We start from the raw sequence: 22,795 nt of genomic DNA on the forward strand, positions 1-22,795 counted from the left end.
ACCTCAAAAAACCAAAAAAGAGAGAGGGAGCAGCAGAGTTAGGAGAGCTAGCTTAGTAAGGTACTTGCCCCACAAGCAGGGGAACTTGAGGCTGATCTCCAGCACCCACTTCACAGCTGGGTGCTCAGTGTATCAGCATGAGCCTATAATCCCAGCGATGGGGAGGTGGAGACAGGAGGATCCCTAGAGCTGGCTGGCAGGCTAACTAACCTAGCTGAATCACTGAGGTAGGGTCTTGCTAATGTGGAATTCACTCTGTAGTCTCAGGATAGCCCCAAAGGCATGGCGATCCTCCTACCTCTGGCTCCCAAGTGCTGGGCTTAAAGATATATGCCACCACATTCATGCTATCCATGTATTTTTTTTTAATTTTAGAGAAAGAGAACCAGTGCAACAGGGCCTCAGCCACTGCAATCGAAGTCCAGACACTTGTGCCACCTAGGGGGCATGTGCAACCTTGTGCTTGCCTCACCATATCTGCTTCTAGAAGATATGCAGCTAGGTTTTTTTTCTCCTTTCTCCCTTCCTTCTTCTTTTTTTTTAGGGTCTCGTTCTAGCCCAGGCTGACCTGGAATTCACTGTGTAGTCTCAGGGTGGCCTTGAACTGGTGGTGATCCTCCTATCGCTTCCTCCCGACTGCTAGGATTAAAATCACATGCCACCACACCTGGCTTCTTTTTTAAAGATGGAATCTTAATAGCCAAGTGTGGCAGCATGCCGAGGAGCAAACCCAGGGACTAAAGCCTGCACAGCAGCTGGCAGGCAGAGATTTACATTTGTCCCTGGTGATTCACATCTTCCCAAATAGCCTATTCTTCAGGCCATCGGGATCCTTCTGGATCCTGACTCTTTTAATACCCACCTCCTCTTCTGGCTTTTCTTTAGGAAAGATAGACTATAAATATGGCTATGGATAAGAAGGAATTTAGAAAAGGGCTTAGGGTTGGGAATAATCAGAGGGACGTCCAGTTATACTCCTTATTCCATGAATGACTAAGCTGACACCCACAAGACAGGGTCTTAGCACTTGGGCCTCGTAGTTATGGCTTCTTCCACAAGCTCTGAGTCCCCAGGAGGAGACACTCTACGGAATAATTGCAGGTCACCACTGGCTAGGCTAGTGTCACTACAAACCACTTTCTTGTCAGCCATTGCTCTTTATGTCGCAGACACTTACCAGATGTGGCTCAGTGCCAGACCCACTGCCCTCAGTTGTTTTCAGGTCAAGGGATTCCCACCTACAGAGACTAGATTAATAAACATTTTCTCGATCTTAGTCAACTGCAGGACTATGTAACTGAATTAGCTAGAAATGTCAAGCATTCATTTTTAAAAAGCACATAAACAAGGTTTACATATATTAGAAACGAGACAGTCTATCAATTCAAAAAAAATCACAATACCACATGAAGAGGATGCTTAACAAAATATGACTTAAAAATTGGGCAATCCAGGATTTTTTTTATAATTGTTTCCATTTGAGAAATATAATAAAAACATGTAACTTTATACAATAATGTAAATAATATACAAAAAAGATCATGTGTTCCTGACATTTCTTTGCGGCTAACCAACCACATACTGGAGAACAGACCAAAGTTCAGGTATACATAGCCCAAGGAACCCCCAACAAAGGGGGCACCCTCTGGGATTTTCTTTCTCTCAGTAAAAGACATGGAGGCAGGAGCAGGATTAGAAGGTTTGCCTGGAAGTGCATTCCTGCTTTTAACCTACTCTATGTGCAGCGTCAACTATCAAACCACTTGCTCCTCTTGATGAGAGGTGTGCCTTTTGAAGGTCCCAACAATTTCTGTTTATACTGTTCAACTAGCTGGTTGAAGTGGATTTCTGCTTTGTTTCCTTTAACTTTTTTCTTAGATGCCTATAAAAGGAAGGAGACAGAAGATAATCAATTTATTTCTTAATTTCAATTCTCATTCTCTCTCTCTCGCTCGCTCTCATTTCTTTCTCCTCTCCTGCCCTTTCTCTCTCTCTCTCTCTCTCTTTTTATTATTTATTTGACAGAAAGAGGGAGAGAGAAAATGAGAGGGAGAGAGAATGGGCATGCCAGGTCCTCCAACCACTACAAACGAACTCCAGATACATGCACCCCCTTTGTGCATCTGGCTAATGTGGGTCCTGGGGGATTGAACCTGGGTTCTTTGGCTTTACAGGCAAACACCTTAACCGCTAAGCCCTCCCTCCAGCCTTCTTTCTTTTTAGACAGGTTCTCATGTAGCTGAGGATGCTCCTGAATTCCTGATCCTCCTGCCTCTACCTCCCAAAAGCCAGGAATATAACACCCAACTAAGATAATTTCAAACATTAATTATTACCTTACTCTCAGGCCACCTAAGAAAGAAAAGTAAGTAGGTATAGAGATTATGTTCTCTGGGAAGAGGTGGAATTTTAAAGCTCCTCATAGAGAAAAGTCTCAAAATAAAATCCAATGATGAGAAATTATACAAAGAGTGCCAAGGATTGGGGCCTAACAATATGTCTTGGTGTTTCAGAGGACTCTTCACTCTAACTTCTAAGTGCTAACTTTAACCTCAGTACAGCCCAGAGTTTGCACATCTTTGTTTGGTCCTGCCCTCACCAAGAATTCCATTTATGGAATTTCAGATATATCTACATATTACGGTATAGTCAGAAATTTCCCAGAAGATTTCTTGAGTGGGATGTCAGTAAATTAATAATTCTTTTACTCTTAAAAAAAAAAAAAATGAACCAGAGGGCTGAAGGGGTGGCTTAGCAGTAAAAGCATTTGCCTGCAAAGCCAAAAGACCAGGTTCAGTTCCCCAGGACCCACGTTAGCCAGATGTACAAGGTGGTGCACGCATCTGGAGTTCATTTGCAGTGGCTGGAAGCCCTGGTGCACCCATTCTCTCTCTCTCCCTCTTTCTCTGTCAAATAATTAAATAAAAATAAAAATGTAAAAAAAAATTTTTTTTAGAAGAAAATGAACTAGGGAAGGGAGATAAAAACTTGACCTCCAATATTCAAAGACACAGGACCATTATTTTCTTTCTTTTTTTTTTTTGATGCAAACTGCAAGAGGATTTTATTCCAAGCGCGCTGGGGCCCACAGTCCATTATTTTCTACTAAGAACAACTAGGGGACTGGAAATATGGGTTAGTGGTTAATCCGCTCACCTGCGGAGCCTAAGAACCCAGGTTCAATTTCCTAGGACCCATGTAAGCACAAGGTGGCACATGTGTCTGAAGTGCTGGCATACCTTCTCTCTAATCCTCCCTTTTTCTCACTCTTAAATAAATAAATAAATAAATAAATGAATAAATGAATAAATAAATAAAATATTAAAAAAACAAAGCAAAACAAGAGCTAAAGCTCCTTGACCACAACACAACAGCACCGCCCACCCATCAGAGCCTCATCCTGCCAAGCCATGTGCCCCACGGAGCTCACCTGCTTAGCTGACAACTGCTGTGTCTCCTGTCTCCACTGGCTTATCTGGGGCTTTGGCTTCTTATTCTTGGGAGGAAGGGACTTCCCTTTGCCTTTGTCTCGCAACCTGAAAGAAGACAGCCAAGTAAATGTCACCTGAGTCCTTCCTCCAGTTGGCAGCCCTGGCTTCTCTCAGTTTATGAGATCAATTTCTTTCCTAGATAGCTCTTTCTAAGCTGGAAGAACTCACTCTAAAATGGCTCCCAAAACAGCCTATCCTAAGTCTCAACATTTGTGCACTCATTTGCTATTTTTAGAATATGTGCTGCCAAAATGAGCACCTCATTTGCTTTTTTTTCCTCAAGACTTCATGAAAATCACAGAAACTTTCATTTACTTAAGAAGCATTTTTTAAAGATCTATTTTTATACAAATGTTTTATACAAATATGTTGCACCAAAAAGAAATTATAGGTGAAGTTCATCACATACACCTGGCCATCTGGACAAGGAGAAACTAGAAAACAGTGTGAAAGTCTGCACTTAAAGGTTCCTCCGAGGAGCCTTCTGCCATTCAGTACAGGGTTAACATCTCTGCTGCTATGGACAAACTTGAGGCCAGCAGAGCATAAGCATCTCTTTAATCCTAACAAATGTCACAAGAAAAAGAGTTTGAGATCAAAAGCACTCAGACTCGACCCCGTTCTAGGTGGCTGCCCTGCATCTCACCGAATTTTGGGACCTCGGTGTGAAGGGAGCGCCAGAACCTTTCTTCTCTTCTTCCCATCCGGCAGTTCCACCTGCTCCACTTCGGCCTTGGTCTGGAACCCCGTCCATGAGGTGGAGCCCACCTTCCATTTTTGCTCTTGGGAAACCTTGCTTTGATCCTGTGTGTGGTTTTGAGCTTCTTTTTGTTGTTTGTCTTTTCCAAGTTCTTTTTGCTTCTTTTGGGGCTCACTGGCTGCAGGTTTTGATTTCAATTTTTGCTGGAAAAAAAAAAAAAATTGCCACCTGGTGTCTGAATGAGTTTACTTGCTGGAAATACTCAGCAGAGGAGCTTTTTGTAAGGTTGGTGAGAGACAGGGAATTCTTCCTCCACATAGACACCACCGAAAAGTGAAGACAGGCAGTTCACAAGTACTGCTGTGATAACAGATGGGGAATACAAAATACTAGCTCCCTTCCCACAACAAAAATAGGGGGAGAGAAGGAACTAAAGACTCCAAAGCCAGTAAAGAGGGACAATTTTAAAAGAACCCCAACAATTCCCACACACACTCTGCAGGTAGGAATGGGTCAGGAATCTGAAGTCAGCCTGGGTTGCATGAGACCCTGTCTCAAAAGATGGGTGGGGGGAGGCTTAACACATGAAAAGGGGATACCAGCAAAAGAAACATATTTGAAGTAATAAAGGCTAAGAATTTTCTAATGAAAAAACTAAATTACAGAACTAGTGAGAAAAAAAAACACTAAATTACAGAACTAGTTAAATCAAGGGATAGCATTGCTTTCTTGTTCTTTCTCCAACCAGGGTCACTGTTTTAACTGCTGAAATTGTTCATCTGTTATAGGCCATGCTTTTGGTATACCACAGAAACCATGAATGCTCACTACATATACAAGTTATAAATTGATATAAAATTGAGAGCTGGAGAGTTATGAAATCCAAAGCATGCAGGCAGGACAGGGCTGGGGAAATGGTAATGCTTGCAATAAAGTGCATGTATCTGAGTTTGAATCCCAAGAAGCCATAATAGAGCTGCACACTGTATCGGGCATCTGTAATCCTAGCATGTCTATAGCTAGATGGGAGCAGAGACAGGAGAATGTGCTAGAAGCATCAGGCCAGCTAGCCTGATGAACAGAGCAGTGAGCCCTGCCTCAAACAAGGTAAAGGAACAACAACGGAAGGGTGTGTTTTGACTTGCATGTGTGCACTGTAACACGCATGCAGCCGTCTCACACACACCTAAATAAATAGCAAAACCATGGGGCCAGGGAGATGGCTTAATGGGTAAGAGTGCTTGTTAAAGACACTTGTTTGCAAAGCCTGATGGCATAGGTTTGATTCCCTAACACCCACTGAAAGCCAGATACACAAAGTAGCACATGCATTTGGAGTTCGTTTGCACTGGCAGGAGGCCCTGGCATGCCCATTCCTTGCCCTCATCTGTCTCTCTCCTTGCAAATAAGTAAATAAAATATTCAAAACAAGTCACCAAGCAAACATTTAAGTTCAGTACCAGGCTGCGCTGGATCCTCAGTTCCTTTGCTTGAAGTTTCCTTCGATCTTCCAGAGAAAACTCCACTATGGGTCTCTGTGTTGGAGGGAGGGAATGTCATTCATAATCTGTGAATGCTAAATCAAGCTATCCTCAGTCACCCCCTCTTCTTTTTGCAAATTTTGAGGTGGCTTCTCACTTACTCAACTTTATTAAAGGCTGGTTCTGCAGACAGTGTACACAATTGGAGATCCTATAATCATCTTCTCCCCTAGACACAGATCATTTCCCTCTGCCTCTACCCAGTTCACTTGCTAATCTTTCCCACCATTTCAAATGTCAGGGGACACTGGGTAGTTCAGCAAGGGGCTCTCAGACAGCAAGTCTCCCTAGGACTGAAATTCACCTTCTGAGGCCCGAAGATCTCTGGGTTGTTGTTAATGTGGCGAAGCGCTCTCAGGGCATGCTCGTGTGCCTGGAACTCTGCAAAAGCGTACCCCAGGGACAGACCCTTTGTTTTTCCATGAACTGCTTTAAGGTCTCGCATCACTCTACACTATGAGTAGAACAAGAAAAAGAAGCGGTAATTACCAAATGAGAAGCCTTGCCTGATTAAAAAAAAAAAAAAAGTCATTAACAGATTTAAGAAGCTTATGCAAACAGAATCTTCACTTGTAACATGATCACAGGAAAAAACTACTGGAATGATACTTGTGAGTGTCCACCTTGTTAGAGTACACCCACTGATAGCATAAAATACATTAAGTTGATAATTCCTTTCTAAGCATTTTACACCTATCAACACAGACCTACAAATAAGTACATAAATACAATAAATTTTCTGAGGAAAATTATATAGTCAACTGTTCGTAATACATACAGCTGAGACTCTAAAATATACAGCAAGTTATTGCTGAGAATGAAAAACTGTCCATAGATCTCATCACTCAAGAAAGCCCCTAGGAAGGAAATCAGTGGAGAAGGGATGGCTTTAGATGGAAAGGCATTTCAGATACTGGAAGGACCTTCTACCCTCCACTGGTATAGCCTCAGAAATAAAGCAAGAAATTTCAGCTCTTAGCATGGCACATTTCCTTTCCTCTAAATCCTTAAGTTGGATATGGTGAAGCTCTGGCATAGTAGAATAATTTGAGGGACTTCACCATTTACATGCTACTACTTCTCAAAGTTGCTCTTATGTAGTGGAGAACTCTAAGTATGGGGAACATTTGGGTGCTACATTCTACTCTGTCCACTGTTAGGGAATTAAGGAAAGTGTGAACTCCTATTCTTAAGATGCTTGCTATCTTACTGAAACACAAATGAAAGAATTAAGAGAAATACTAATACAATGCATATATATATAAGTTACTTTTTCAAAGTAGGGTTTTACTCTAGTTCAGGCGGATCTGAATTCACTATGTAGTCTTAGGGTGGCCTCAAACTCAGTGATCCTCCTATCTCTGCCTCCCTAGTGCTGGGATTAAAGGCATGCATCACCACGCCTAGTTTACAATGCATATATTAACATGTGCATTAAGCCACAATAGGGTTTTAAATGGGCAGACACTAAGTATATGGATATGAGAAATTACCATGCTAGTAATACTAAGCGGTTTGCTAAGAATGCTGTCAGATATCTGTTGATTTGTTTACATTCTCTCATGTCATTTCCTCAATACCAATGTCAACATTTTGAAGAGGCTTTTGGGGATTAGGAAAATAGTTTATGATAATGAACAAAAGCAAAGCAGAGCCAAAATATTGGCAATGAAATTTTTAAGTATAAAGGACTGTTAAATATGTACCAAGTACTGGGGAAATGAGATAACATTTGGCCTCAAAGAGCTCAGTTCTTCAGGAGAAACAACCAGCAAACAACTGCATACCAGAGTAACAATCAGTGCTTCAAAGAGACAGGGTTAAACCAGGTTTCAGGTGAACCCAGTGTATGCTAATCCCTGAAGACATGCGCGGCCCACTGTGCTCACCACGGGACTCTGGGATCTCTCACTATCAGGTAAGAACCTAACTGACAGCAAACGTTCTTCCAGAGAGCAAAGCACACAAGTTGTTTCTCTACTGGAACACCTAGTTTAATGCTCAGCCTACAGCAGGCGTTTAACAAATGCTTTCTAAATGAATTCATGATGAGACTTCCTCATATTTTTCTGTAATTTGGTCAGATATAGTTCTCAGAAAAAAAACAAAGACAAGAAAATTATCGAACTCAGCTTTGCATGCTGGCAATGTGTCCAAAAGAAAACGTGCTGGCATGCTAGCCCCACAGCCAGAAATGAGTGTTCAGTTTGAGCAGGACGAGAATGCAGGCTGTGAATGGCAGGGCTGTTCTTACCTCCTTGATGTGCACGCCCTTCTCCCCCCTAGTGGCATTTAGCAGCAGCTGCCTGAGCTGTTTGTCATCCACAGCCTTGGGGAGGTTGTGCAGGCAAAGCCTGGTCTGGGAGACAAAGATATTCTGGTTCTTCAGTTTCTGATGCTTCAGGAGCTCAAACTAGGAGGAAAAGATTAACAGTATGAGACAGCCTTTAGGCAGGCTTGTAATTCTCCAAAGAAAACCATGATTCCTATCCCATAACCACACAGACAGAAAAAGAAATCCCTCACTGTACTGTTCTACAAGGCCCAGCATAGAGAAAGGAAGGCTCACGGAGGCAAAATGACAGGTAGGTAGGAGGAGTAAGATCACGGGCTCTGGAGGTAGATCTGAAGCAGAAAGCTATTCATCCAACTAGAGAAATCACATGGCTTTTGGTTTTGTTTTGTTTTTGTTTTTCAAGGTAGGATCTCACTCTAGCTCAGGCTGACCTGGAATTCACTATGTAGTCTCAGGGTGGCCTCAAATTCACGGCCATCCTCCTACCTCTGCCTCCCGAGTGCTGGCATTAAAGGTGTGCACTACCACGCCCAGCCGATTTTTTTTTTAACTATGGAATGCTTCATGAATTTGTGTATCATCCTTGCACAGGGGCCATGTTAATCTCCTCCATATCGTTCCAATTTTAGTATACATGCTGCCGAAGCGAGCAATCACATGACATTTTAAGCCTCAATTTTTCACCTATAAAAATAGAGCTGCAGCACTGCAATATCACACCTTCTAAGGCTCAGGGTCCACTCTGGAACAGGGGCATAAAGAATGTAAGAACCAAGCTGGGCGTGGTGGTGCACACCTTTAATCCCAGCACATGGGAGGCAGAGGTAGGAGGATTGCTGTGAGCTCAAGGCTACCCTGAGACTACATAGTGAATTCTAGGTCAGCCTGGGCCAGAGAGAGACCCTACCTTGAACCCCCCCACCAACACCACCAAAAAAGAATGTAAGAACCAAAGGAAGGGTAGGACTCCTTATAACATGCTCCTCCAGACCCAAAATGGCCTGGATATCCATGATCTCACAGTGCCTGACACTACCTACACAAGACCATCATAATAGGAGGTAAAAGATCATGACATCAAAATAAAAGAGAGACTGATTGAGACGGGGAGGGGATATGATGGAAAGCGGAGTTTAAAAGGTAAAAGTGGGGGGAGGGAGGCATTACATGGGATATTGCTTACAATCATGGAAGTTGTTGATAAAAAATAAATTTTTAAAAAATAGAGCTGCAGGGGCTAAGGAAAGAGATCAGTTTAAAAAAATAAAAGTGCTTAGATTGCAAACATGAGAACCTGAGTTCTGCCTTTAGTACCCCATTAAAAATGCCTGGTATGGCCTCTGCATAAATGGCTTAACAGTTACACGGCACTTGCCTGCAAAGCCAAAAGACCCACGTAAGCGAGATGCACAAGTTGGCGTATGTATCTGGAGTTTGTTTGTAGCGGCTAGAGTCCCTGATGTGCCCATTCGCTCTCTATCTTTCTCTCTGTATGTCTCTCTCAAATAATAAATAAATACTTTTTAAATGCCTGGTATAGTGGTTAATAGGGTCTCACTGGCAAGCCAGTCTAGCTTATTGGTGAGCTCTAGGCCAATGAGTAACCCTGTCTCAAAGGAGTTAGACAACATTCCTAAGGATGAGACACCCAAGTATATCCTCTGCCCTCTACACATACACACACAAAAACATGCATATACACGTACTCATAAAAATAAATAAATAAGGGCTGGAGAGATGGCCCAGCAGTTAAAGGAGCTTGCATGCAAAACCTGAAGCCCTGGGTTTGATTCCCCAATACCCACATAAAGCCAGAAGCACAAAGTGGCACATGAATCTGGAGTTCATTTGCAGTGGCAAGAGGGCCTGACATGCCGAGTCTTTCTCGTTTTCTTTTTCTCTCTCTCCTTCCCTCCCTTTCTCTCCTTGCAAATAAATAAAAATATTTAGCTGGGTGTGGTGGCACATGCCTTTAGTCCCAGCACTTGGAAGGCAGAGGTAGGAGGATCCTTTTGAGATCATGGCCACCCTGAGACTACATAGTGAATTCCAGGTCAGCCTGGACTAGAGCAAAACCCTACCTTGCAAAACTAATATATATATTTAAAAATAAATAAATAATAAAAAACAGTTTTAGAAATAGAACTGCAGGAGCTGGGGAAATGGATTTAGTAGTTAAAGGCACTTGCTTACAAAGCCTGAGTCTGGGTTCAATTCCACAGCTGCCGATATAAAGCTTGACAGGCATCTGCTTGCAGCAGCAAGAGACTATTGCATGCATGCAGCCACACCTGCACATGCAAACAAATAATATATAATAATGCAAAACAAAATGTAACTCAGAGCCAGGTGTGGTGGCGCATGCCTTCAGTCCCAGCACTTGGGAGGCAGAAGTGAAAGGATCATGTGAGTTCAAGGCCACCCTGAGACTACATAGTGAATTCCAGGTCATCCTGGGCTAAAGAAAGAGCAAGACCCTACCTCGGGGAGGAAAAAAAATGTGTCTGTTTATCAGTATTGATGTAAAGCTAAATGAGATTACATTTTTTAAAAATTCATAGCTCAAGGCTGGAGAGATGGCTTAGTGGTTAAGCATTTGCCTGTGAAGCCTAAGGACCCCGGTTCGAGGCTCGGTTCCCCAGGTCCCACGTTAGCCAGATGCACAAGGGGGCGCACGCATCTGGAGTTCGTTTGCAGAGGCTGGAAGCCCTGGCGCGCCCATTCTCTCTCTCTCCCTCTGTCTTTCTCTCTGTGTCTGCCGCTCTCAAAAAAATTAAAAAAAAAAATTCATAGCTCAAAATGTGACCCAATGTAAGCTTTTTGTTTTGTTTTTCTTTCTCTTTCTCTTTTTTTGTTTTTGTTTTGTTTTGTTTTTTGAGGTAGGGTCTCACTGTAGCCCTGGCTGACCTGGAATTAACTATTAGCTATGTAGTCTTGGGGTGAACTCAAACTCATGGCAATCCTCCTACCTCTGCCTCCCAAGTGCTGGGATTAAAGACATGTGCCACCACGCTCAATGTAAGTATTCTTATAAATCATGACCCAGGTTTGATTCCCCAGTACCTACATAAACTCAGATGCACAATGTGATGCATGCATCTGGAGTTTGTTTGCAGTGCTACAGGCCCTGGTGTGTCTCTTGTCTCTCTCCTTTCTGCCTGCAAATAAATAAACAAAATATACTTGACAAAATGGTGCTTCGTCTCAATTCTGCCACCCTGAGGTAAGGCACATCCTTGACAACAAGTGCATTCTTTTAAGGGGAGCATGATCAACCAGGCTGCCACCTCCACCAGTGCCCAAGATGATCTGACTCTGAAACAAAATGAGGGATAACAGTCTCCTAATTTATTTTTTAAATTAAGTTGGGGGAAAAAAAGCTCTCAGTTTTTTTTCCTCTGAAGTCTTTCTGTTTCCTATTTGGCAAAGTGGTTAACAAATCAGCAAATTAACAAATATTCTGAAAATGAGTTCTACCCAGGTGTGGTGGTACAAGCCTTTAATCCCAGCACCCGGGAGGCAAAGGTTGGAAGATCACCATGAGTTTGAGGCCAGCCTAGGACTACCTAGTGAATTTCAGATCAGCCTGGGCTAGAGTGAGATCCTGCCTTAAAAGACAATAAATAAGTAAGTAAATAAAGGCAGTGTTAAAGGGGCACTACTGCTATCACGTCTACGTTCAGCAGACTATTTCTCTCCTAAGAAGGGCCATGCTTGGCTGTAAATGTATAATGCATAGGTAATCTAGTGAGATTTTGCATGCAAAATAAGTTTTAAAATTCAGTATGTCACAAAAGGGTAAATGTACCCCTAACTTCCATGATATCCAGATGTTCACTACCAAAACCACTGACAACACTAACATAGAACCCATACTGAAGAAAAGGTATGTTGCAGGGCTGCAGACATGGCTGGGCAGTTAAAGGCAGTTTGTTGCAAAGCCTGATGGTTGGGGTACAATTCCCCAGTACCCATATAGAGCCAGATGCACAAAGTGTCACATACATCTGGAGATCGTTTGCAGTGGCAGGAGGCCCCCACAAGCCCATTTTCTTTCTTTGTCTCTTTCTCTCTCTCTCCCTTCCTCTTTGCTTGCAAAAAAATTTTTTTAAAAAGACACATTAGGGCTGGGGAGGGGACTTAGCAGTTAAGGAGCTTGCCTGCAGAGCCTAATAACATGAGTTCAATTCCCCAGTACCCACATAAAACCAGATGCACAAAGTGGCACATGCATCTGGAGTCTGTTGGCAGCAGCTGGAGGCCCTACTGTGTCCATCTGTCTGTTTTTTTTTAAATCTCTCTCTGCCTACAAATAAAGAAGTACAAATAAATATAGTCACTTTTGCCAATCAATACTGAGAACCTAACAACATATAATTAAAAACAAAACAAACAAAAAAATGGGCGTGTGGCTCACACCTTTAATCCCAGCACTTGGGAGGCAGAGGTAGGAGGATCACTGTGAGTTCAAAGCCACCCTGAGACTAAACAGTGAATTCCAGGTCAGCCTGAACTGGAATGAGATCCTACTTCAAAAAAGAAAAACAAAAAGACACATTGCTCATAGCTGTCATTATGGTGTAACATCTATTCACCATTGCCTGTACTTTAGGGTTCTATAGCTATTCTGCCAATGATTATCCCTCTTCACCATTCTACACTGGCTTTTTACAAAGTATTTTATTTTTTTGAAAGAGAGAAGGGGCGCGCCAGAGCTTCATGTGTGGAGGAGGAAGGTTGAGATATGGTCTCATTCTAGCCCAAATGGCCTGGAAGTCAGTCCAGGCTAGTCTCAAAATCATGGCCAACCCTCCTACCTCAGGCTCCTGAGTGTTGGGATTATAGACATGAGCCACCATGCTTGGATCCTAGCCTAGCCTTTTAAAAGTAAGCCACACGGGGCTGGAGAGATGGCTTAGCAATTAAGGCACTTGCCTGAGAAGTCTAAAAATTCATGTTCGAATCTCCAGGTTCCATACAGCCAGACGCATAGTAATGCAAGTGTGTAATGTTATATATGTGCCATAAGGGGCGCATGAATCTGGTATTTGTTTGCAGCAACTGAAGGCCTTGGAGCGTCCAATCTCACTGTGCCTCTTTCTCTCTCTCAAAATAAGTTAGAAAAAAAAAAAAAAAAACCTACATGGCTAAAAGTAAAAATTATTTAGAACTAATATAACCAAGCACCAGAAGACCTTACTGGTATTAGTCAATAGAGGAAACATCTCTAACAGTTTTCTAAAATGACTGTATAATTTGGAAATGCCCTCCCAAGTGACATCTTAGCAACTCCTTCTAAAACCTTAGTCTCAGGAATGGAGAGATGGCTCAAAGGTTGAAGGGATTTGTTTGCAAAGCCTAAAGGCCTGGGTTCGATTCTCCAGCACCTACATAAGGTCAGATGTACAAAGTAGCACAGCATCTAGAGTTCGTATTTGCAGCAACAGGAGGCCCTGGAGAGCCCATTCTCTCTCTCTCAAATAAATAAATTAACAATCATTAAAAAAAAAAAAAAAAAAAACCCAAGCTGAGTATGGTGGCACATGTCCTTAATCCCAGCACTCAGGAGGCAGCAGTAGGAAGATTGCTGTGAGTTCAAGGCCACCCTGAGATTACATAGTGGATTCCAGGTCAGCCTGGACTAGAGTGAGATCCTACCTGGAAAAAAATAAATAAATACATAAACACATCAACACAGCTTTCTTTTTAGTGTTCTACACGACTATTGACACTGACCCGGCCTCTGTGTCCCTGTGCCTACTAAGTGACCTAGCAGCACGCTACTCACTCAACATTTACCACTGAGCACTAGGAAACAACGAGGAGGACACAGTTGTTACAGTGGCACACAATGTTGACATAACACCATGAATAAGGTTGGGTTACTTCTATTTCACCTATGTGCTTCCTTTCTAGCAACAATATGAGCAATCTTTAATCTATACTTGCCTTTTCAGTGAGCAAATGTAGCATGCAATAATTGCTTTTGACTGATTAAAAACCATGGAGACCCTTAAGACAGGTGCCTAATCTACTCACCCGCTCTCGTTTGGCCATATCTGCCACACTGACACCCTCAGCAGCCTTCGTCCCAGCACGGATCACTGCAGAAAGGGGGGAAAAAGGCCAAGACGTCACCAAGGGAATTTTCACTGAGCAACAGAAGGAATGTGATTTGAGTAATGCAAACTCTTTGTACAGGGCCCGGAGGACTATGTTGGCCGGGACATGGTGGCATCAGTTTAAGTCCAAAAATAGGCTACAGGGCTAAGTTCTGGACTTAAATCTGCTCCCAAGCACTAGAACTCTGAACATTTTGTGATTTTGTTCTCAACCCTCAAAGAAATCTTGTAGACATGCTGTAAGTTAGATAGAAAGGTTTAGAGGTTCTGAAAGTAAGTATAATGTAAAAATAGTCCACTAAGGTTAGCTGTTCCTTTTGCACTTGGTGGCCATAACACAACAGTGAAATGAACCAGCCTAGAGAAGACGCCTTAAAGCCAAAGGCTGACAGCCTACCACTACTGGTTAGGACAGAGCAGCTGTGCAGGAGGCAAGCTAATCCTAAAAATGAATTTGTTTGTTTTGTTTTTCAAAGTGGGGGTCTCGCTCTAGCCCAGGCTGACCTGGAATTCACTATGTAGTCTCAGGGTGGCCTCGACCTCATGGCGATCCTACCTCTACCTCCCTAGTGCTGGGATTAAAGGTGTGCGCCACCACACCCAGCTTTAAAAATGATTTTTTTAACTTAAGGCTGACTTCTAATTATCTTTCTGACATTAAGGGAAAGGCCCTAGGTGAACATTTAAACTCTTTTTCTTTCAATATTTTTTGGTTTATTTTTATTTATTTATTGAGAGTGACAGAGAGAGAGAGAGGCAGATAGAGAGAGACAGAGAATGGGCGTGCCAGGGCCTCTAGCTACTGCAAACAAACTCCAGACACGTGCGCCCCCTTGTGCATTTGGCTAACATGCATCCTAGGGAATCAAGCCTTGAACCAGAGTCCTTAGCCTTCACAGGCAAGCGCTTAACTGCTAAGCCATCTCTCAGCCCAACATTTAAACTCTATGACTAATCCACAGAAGCAGTTTTAGTCACAATTTTCAACATCTTCAAAAAACCTCTAATGAGAAATGACGACAAGATGTAAAGATAATCTGAGCCTCACTCCTCTGCACTTCAATCCAGTAAGGGGAAATTCTAAAAGCAGCCAGGCAGAAGAGAATGGGACTGCATATATGGCAAAATAGGTGAAGGTGTCCTAACAGAAAGCTACAGCTACTAAAGTGGAACAGCAATATAACACTTTTAGGGAGGAAATTTAGGTTTTTCTATTTGAAACATGCCCCCAAACACACAATTGCTAGATCGTCATGATGCAGAGCCAGCTATTTAAAGATGTCTGGCTTATATCTTCTTCCACTACTCACAGCCTTCTCGGGCCAGATACAGATTCCGGGTTCCAGTGGGTTTCTTCACCTTCTTTGTTTGAAGCTTTGCAGCCTCCTCACGCGTCACGGCCAAGTCAACCTTGAGCTGCCGGCCATCCAGTTTAAGACCACCACCCTGTAAAAGATCACAACCCTCTCTTCACATACACCCATCAGAAACTAAGTACCTGACAAGACACACCAAGGAAAGGGGGTTAACATCCCACAATTACGCTGTGGAAGCCAGGCCCTAGGATGTTTTTGCCTGGCTGGACAAGTGGACCCATAAGCCTCGTAATATTTTGTACTGCTGTACAAAGTCATGTGTGTATGTATTAGGACAGTCAGTAGAAAGGGATTTACTTTACAATGGTCAATTAGTCATCAAGTAGGCCAAAATGGGGGAAATGTTCTGTAAACAGGCAAAGTTTTAGTCTTCTAAAGAAAGCTAATGAAATGGTAGAGTATTAACTCTACTCAAAAACATTTAATAGATAATAGTTATACAGGATAACACCCCAAAACAATGAATGCTTGGCTATAAAGCACAGATAATTTTTAATAATCCATAGTCCTTCTCTATCAAGCATGTTCTCCATTGCACCTTCTTGTCCCAGTCTTTCATGCTATTAGTTTAGAATACAGGCTGACAAAGACAGCAATAAATGAATACCAGAAATATTACAACTGTTTCCTCACCTAAGAAATACATGTAATATCTCAATAGGTTGATAAAATGATTAAATAAGGTAATTTATGTAAGGTTGGATACCTAACATACACTAAGTGCTCAAATAAGTCTTAGCTTTATTATTACCATTAACAATCACCATAATCACCAGTGGTGTAAACAAGACCTTGCCTCTGGAGAGCCATTATCTCCAGTACATATAGATGGGAAGGGACACACCTTTCTTACCTCAGCCTCTGGAGAAGCAGCCGTGAGGCATTTCTGAGCTGCTTCTTGAGTCATGAACTGGGCAAATGCACACCCTGCAAAATGACACCAAATTAAGTGAGATCCTCCCAATGCCCATGGCTTACCAGTAAGCTAAAGACAGCACTGCAGTCAGCTGCAGCCTGACCCCAATGGCAGAGGTCAGTAGCACCTGTTTAAGACTGTGGGACAGGCAGTGATGAGTCAAAGCCAATACACAGCATTCCTGTTCTCAGGCAAACTTTCTCACTCATCTTTTCTAATGTGTCTTAGAACTTTGGTGTCAGCAACTCTCTCAATAATATCCACGTGCAGTAGTAGAGAAAACCATATAAATACTTAATTCTGGAGCCAGGTGTGGTGGCGCAGGCCTTTAATCCCAGCATTTGGGAGGCAGAGGGAGAAGGATCGCTGTGAGTTCGAGGCCACCCTGAGACTACATAGTGAATTCCAGGTCAGCCTGGGCTAGAGTGAGACCCTACCTAAAAAAAATAAATAAATAAAAAATACTTGATGCAGCATCACCCAGAAAGTGCCTATCAGATGAGTACAAGATGAAGCAGACACTTCTTAACCCAAAAAGTAATGACACCTCACTGTCTTGGAGTCACCTGTGAGGCACTGGATCACAGTGACCTGTCTGTTGGCATAAGAGAGGCCACCATCACATGAATATCTCAGGAAACCAAACAGCCATGAGCTCAATTCTTGGCTCATGTATTAGAATCTCTAGAAAGCACATCTTTCATTGGTTAGATGAAACACTAATCAACCCCAAGTGAATTTTTACTGGTGACAAAAGGCAGTTTTAGAAGCATTGTTCATCTCCAATAGAGTTCAAAATAGAAATATGTCTTTTTTGTTTGTTTGGGGTTTGTTTGTTTTGTTTTTTGAGGTAGGGTCTCACTCTGGCCCAGGCTGACCTGGAATTCACTATGTAGTCTCAGGGTGGCCTCGAACTCACAGCGATCCTCCTCCCTCTGCCTCTCATGCTGGGATTAAAGGCGTGCAGCTTGCTTGTTTTTTTGAGGTAGAGTCTCACACTAAGGGGCTGGGAAGATGGCTCAAACTCAGAGTTAAAGGTGCATGCTTGCAAACCTTGCCAGCCTGAAGTTTAACTTCCCAACCACCCATGTAAAGCCACATGGGCACTCATTTTCAGCAGCAGGAGACCCCGGCATGCCCACAGACACACACATACATGCAAATTCATTATTTTTTTAATTGTCATTGGAACTTGCAATGCCAGTCACTAGTTAACATTTCGTAAGTCGACAAATATGTAGCTTTTCTAGGTAAAGAAATGGCACGCCAAGAGGACAAACTATTGAAGCACAAGGATGCATGAGTAGGCAAAAAAGGTATGGAAAAAATTAATATGAGCTAGGAAATAGCAATTCAGTTTAAAAAAAAAACATTAAATTACGGGTTGCTGGTTTTTTCTTCAGGGAGTGGGGTTATAGTTAGTGTCTCACTCTAGCCCAGGCTGACCTGGAATTTACTCTGTAGTCCCAGGCTGGCCTTGAACTCAGAGCAATCCTCCTACCTCTGCCTCCTGAGTGTTGGGACTAAAGGCGTGTGCCACAACATACTAAATTATGCTTTTAAGGTTGTTAAGGTTGCTAATTCTGGCCAGGCTACAGTGAGACTCTACCTTGAAAAACCATTAAAAAAAATGTTAATTCTGCTAACATTAATAAACCAAAACAGACATCTAGCAAATCAATTGTAGACTAGATTCTGATAATATCAACTCAGTCCACTACTGCATTCAAAACAGAACAAAATAATGTAATATCATACGTGTACTTTGAGAATTCTAAGCAATTCTAGTTGACCACTTTTGTTGTTGTTGTTGTTTTGTTTTTTGAGGTAGGGTCTCACTCTAGTCCAGGCTGACCTAGAATTAACTCTGTAGTCTCAGGGTGGCCTTGAACTCATGAAGATCCTCCTACCTCTGCCTCCCGAGTGCTGGGATTAAAGGCGTGCGCCATCACGCCCGGCTAGTTGACCACTTTTTAAAAACAAACTAGAAGAAGGTCCAAGAAGTATAACTGACTGTTGGTACTGAAGACATTTAAGTGACTACTCTAGTCATGTTACAGATTAGGAACTTAAGCCCACAGTGCTTAAAAGACTTGCCAAAATCCACCAAGCTAGGGGCTGGGGAGGTAACTCAGTGGCAAAGTGCTTGCTTTACAAATATGAAGAACTGAGTTCAATCCCTAGAACCCATGTAAAAAGGCCATGCATGGAGGCATGCACTTGTAACAGACAGGCAGATCCCTGGGGCTTGCTGGTTCACCAGTCTAGCCTACTTGATGAGTTCCAGATCAAGGAAAGATTCTGTTTCAAAAAAGCTGGGTAGGGTTGATGATATAGCTCAGCTGGCAGAATGCTTGCCTAGCATACATGAACCCCTGGGTTCAACTCCCAGTGCCACAGAAACCAGGCACGGTGGCACACTCCTGCTACAGTTTCCTTCTGATCATCGCCATGTAATAAAGTTTCTCTATCAGTTTTCATCACTAACAAAAGCATCAAAAAAAAAAAAAATTCCTCAGTGGTTTTAAGCAATGTACAATGATTAATACCCATGAGATGCTATCACATTTGAAATGCAAAGAACAACAAATGGAATTCATTACCCTAAGTAAATAAGCAAGAGTTTTCAAAGCTTAGACAAAATTATGGCTGGCAAAGCCATTAAGATGCTAAGTTTGACATCATGGAGGCAACCTCAGAACATCCTTGGGTACCTATGGAAGTCAGGAAGCTAGATGGACTGTGAACCCCCCAGAATGACATACATTATGCCCATGGCACAGGTCACAGCCCTGTTAGGACCTGGTCAGCTGATGGCATATACCTTTCGAATGCTCTGTGTCTGGATGCAAGACGATGCGGACATATTTAAGATCACCAAATTGCTGGAGAAGTTCCCCAAGTTCTTCTTCCTCTGAGTCAAATGAAAGGTTTCTGTGGAAGATCAATTACACAGCAAGATCTAAAATTCTGGTGCAAAGTACATGAATTAGACATTAACTTCTCTAATTCAAAACCATCTTCCTTTGTTCATAAATAATGCCAACACACAAGGCTGGCCAACAGTGGATGACTCTCTTTTTTTTTTAAGTTTTATTTTTATTTTTATTGAGTTATTTGAGAGAGAGAGAGAAAGAGGCAGAGAGAGGGAGAGAGAATTGGCACACCAGGACTTCCTGCTACTGCAAACAAACTCCAAATGCATGTGACCTCTTGTGCATCTCACTTACATGGGTTCTAGGGAATCAAACCGGGGTCCTTTGGCTTTGAAGGCAAATGCCTTAACAGCTAAGCCATCTCTCCAGCCCTTGACTCTGTCTCTTGGTACCAACTTCCTACTCTGAAATATAAATCCCTATGTAAATCACATCCTCTCACCCAGGAATTTGAAACTTAAATAAACATATATAAAACACTAAAATTTATAGATACAGATTCACATCAAAATAGAAGTGTCCAGCCAGGCATGGTGGCCTATGCCTTTCATCCTAACACTTGGGAGGCAAAGGTAGGAGGACTGAAATGAGTTTCAAGCCAGCTGGGGCAAAGTGGGTTCCAAGTCAATCTAGACTAGAATGAGAATCTACCTTGACAAAACAGAAAACAACAACAAAAAAATAGCACTGACCAACCTCAGGGAGATTCCCATGAAAAAAATTGCTTAGCTGTACCCTTAACATAATATACCTTACAAGAAAATATGTTGCAGCCAGGCCAAATGAGCCAATGGGTGCCAACAGTGGCACATCTATCATGGTGGAAACCAACTGCCCTCTAGACTGGAGGCCCACTTCATGGAAGAATACATCCCTGATATTGAAAACATAAAACAGGGGTAGTCATAAGCCCTAGGGGTATCATGTCTGCTATGTCTGGCTAAATGTATATACTAGGCTCACCAAACTGCCTGGCAAGCACTTCTCTTAATTTTCAGACCCATATATTAATGCTACTCTCACTATAAGTTAGAGAACTTTCTCTTTTAAGATGGCAGTGACCTTGGGATGACTCAGAAGGCATCATTGTGCTAGAAAGAAGTGACCAGAGTGCTCAGCACTGCAATTACCTCTATCACACCTTCCAAGGCTCAGGATTTATTGTGGAAGAGGTGGCAGAAAGAATATAAGAGCCAAAGGAAGGGTAGGACTCCTTACAATGTGCTCCCCCGACACAAAATGGCCTGGATACCCATGACCTCACAGTGCCTGACACTAACTTCACAAGACCATCATAATAGGAGGAAAAGATCATGACATCAAAATAAGAGAGACTGATTGAGAGGGGGAGGAGGTATGATGGAGAATGGAGTTTCAAAGGGAAAAGTTGGAGGAGGGAGGGTATTACCATGGGATATTTTTTATAATCATGGAGGTTGTTAATAAAAAGAAAAATTGAAAAAAAGAAAATGTTGTACCTTTTATTTTAAGTGGGGGGTGAGATAGTATCCCCAGAGAACAGACACAGCTTCCAACAGTGAAATTCTCAGAAGTGCCCAGATTTTCATCTCTTGCAATAACTTTGATTCTGAGCCACCCAGTGTTCATTTAACAAATCCTTTTTTTTTTCACTCTACATGGCCAAAATTAGATTTTCTTACTACAGCCAAAAAATTCACAGCAGGCTACTGAGAAAAGCATTCTGTCTGTCTTTCTCACACACACTATATAAAACCTCTGGGTTGCTATGAAATCCAGTTTTCAGTTAAAATTTCACAAGGGTCAAAGAATAATCCTTCAAAATAACACAAAAACAAACACTGTAAAATTTACTAGGAAGGGAAAGGGAAAGGAGAAAAGGAAGGGAATGCAAGGGAGAGATAAATACTACATGTTGAGTATACCTAATTTAAAGATTCAAACTTTAAAATTTTTTATTTTATTTGCAAGGAAAGAAAAGAGACAGAGAGAATGGGCATGCTAGGGCCTCTTGCGATCTCAAACCAACTCCAGATGCATCCACCAATTTGTGCATCTACCTCTATATGGGTATTGGGGAACTGAACGTGGGCTGGGTATTAACAGGCTTTAATCACTGAGCAATCTCCTTGGCCCTTTTTTTGGGTTTTTTAAGGTAGGGTTTTACTCTAGCTCATGCTGACCTGGAATTCACTATGTAGTCTCAGGGTGGCCTCAAACTCATGGTGATCCTCCTACTTCTGCCTCCCGAGTGCTGGGATTAAAGGCGTGGACCACCACGCCTGGCCTCTCTAAGATCTAAAACATTTTAACTGCCAAAATTATGCTCAAAAAGTTCTGAATTGTCCATTATTTTGGATTACAGATTAAGGCTACTCAACCAGTAAAGTATATGCAAATGTTACAAAATATATTTTGCTTTTAGTTTTACTTTTGAGATATGGTTTCCTGTTTCCCAGACTGGCCTCAAACTTGATTCTAATTCTTTTTTTTTTTTAATTTATTTATTTGAGAGCGACAAACACAGAGAGAAAGACAGATAGAGGGAGAGAGAGAGAGAGAGTGGGCACGCCAGGGCTTCCAGCCTCTGCAAATGAACTCCAGATGCGTGCGCCCCCTTGTACATCTGGCTAACGTGTGACCTGGGGAACCAAGCCTTGAACCGGGGTCCTTAGGCTTCACAGGCAAGCGCTTAACCGCTAAGCCATCTCTCCAGCCCGTGATTCTAATTCTTAAGTATTGGAATTACAGGTGTGTGCCACCATGCCCAATTTAGGCAATGCTGGGGATCAAACCTAGGGCTTCATGCATGCTGGGCATTATATCAACTGAGCTAATATCCCTAGCCCCAAATGTTCCAAATCTGTAACACTTGTAGTTTCATGCATTTCAGATTAGATATTTAAAACCTGCATTTCTATTGATGAAATTAAAAATGTAGCAAGAGAATTCTGTTTCACTAGATTTCAATATAAAGACTCGTCAGGGCTGCAAAGCCTAAGGACCCAGGTTTGACTCCCCAGTACCCATGTAAGCCAGAAACAAGGTGATACATGCACACAAGGTCACACGTGGGCACAAGGTGGCACACACATCTGGAGTTTGACTGCAGTAGTAGCTGAAGGCCCTAGCATGCCAATTCTCTTTCAAAAACAACGATTCTTCATTTACTTTTTTTGACAGTTACATACATCATTCCCAGGAAGAAACAGTACGTAATAATCAACTACAGCTGGGTATGATGATGCACACTTTAATCCCAGCACTAGGGAGGCAGTCATAGGATCACTGTGAGTTTGAGGGTATCCTGAGACTACATAATAAATTCCAAGTCAGCCTGGGCTAGAGCAAGGCCCTACTTCATTTGAAAAAAAAAAAAAAAAAAAAAAAACCCACAAGTGTGCTTCTCTTATATGCAATAAATAACCTTATAAATGA

At 42.2% G+C, this 22,795-nt stretch overlaps 1 protein-coding gene and 1 non-coding gene across 2 annotated transcripts in view; both read right to left on the bottom strand.

The window, feature by feature from the left end:
* Positions 1–1,411: 1,411 nt before the first annotated feature.
* Rbm28 (RNA binding motif protein 28) overlaps positions 1,412–22,795 on the bottom strand; it is a 39,961-nt gene continuing 18,577 nt past the window's right edge. The window contains exons 10-19 of the mRNA XM_045160891.1: positions 19,267–19,376; positions 16,380–16,453; positions 15,461–15,596; positions 14,068–14,132; positions 7,987–8,145; positions 6,037–6,186; positions 5,652–5,726; positions 4,138–4,394; positions 3,431–3,536; positions 1,412–1,882 (exon numbers count right to left, since the gene is read on the bottom strand). Coding sequence (XP_045016826.1) covers positions 1,748–1,882; positions 3,431–3,536; positions 4,138–4,394; positions 5,652–5,726; positions 6,037–6,186; positions 7,987–8,145; positions 14,068–14,132; positions 15,461–15,596; positions 16,380–16,453; positions 19,267–19,376 — 1,267 coding nt within the window. The 3' untranslated portion in view covers positions 1,412–1,747. The remainder of the gene's footprint in view (positions 1,883–3,430; positions 3,537–4,137; positions 4,395–5,651; positions 5,727–6,036; positions 6,187–7,986; positions 8,146–14,067; positions 14,133–15,460; positions 15,597–16,379; positions 16,454–19,266; positions 19,377–22,795) is intronic.
* Positions 8,575–8,681, bottom strand: LOC123464203. Its single transcript, XR_006639442.1, has one exon. It is a non-coding gene; the product is annotated as a U6 spliceosomal RNA (small nuclear RNA).

Source organism: Jaculus jaculus, chromosome 10 (genome assembly GCF_020740685.1).
Source record: "Jaculus jaculus isolate mJacJac1 chromosome 10, mJacJac1.mat.Y.cur, whole genome shotgun sequence".
NCBI classification, from domain to species: domain Eukaryota; kingdom Metazoa; phylum Chordata; class Mammalia; order Rodentia; family Dipodidae; genus Jaculus; species Jaculus jaculus.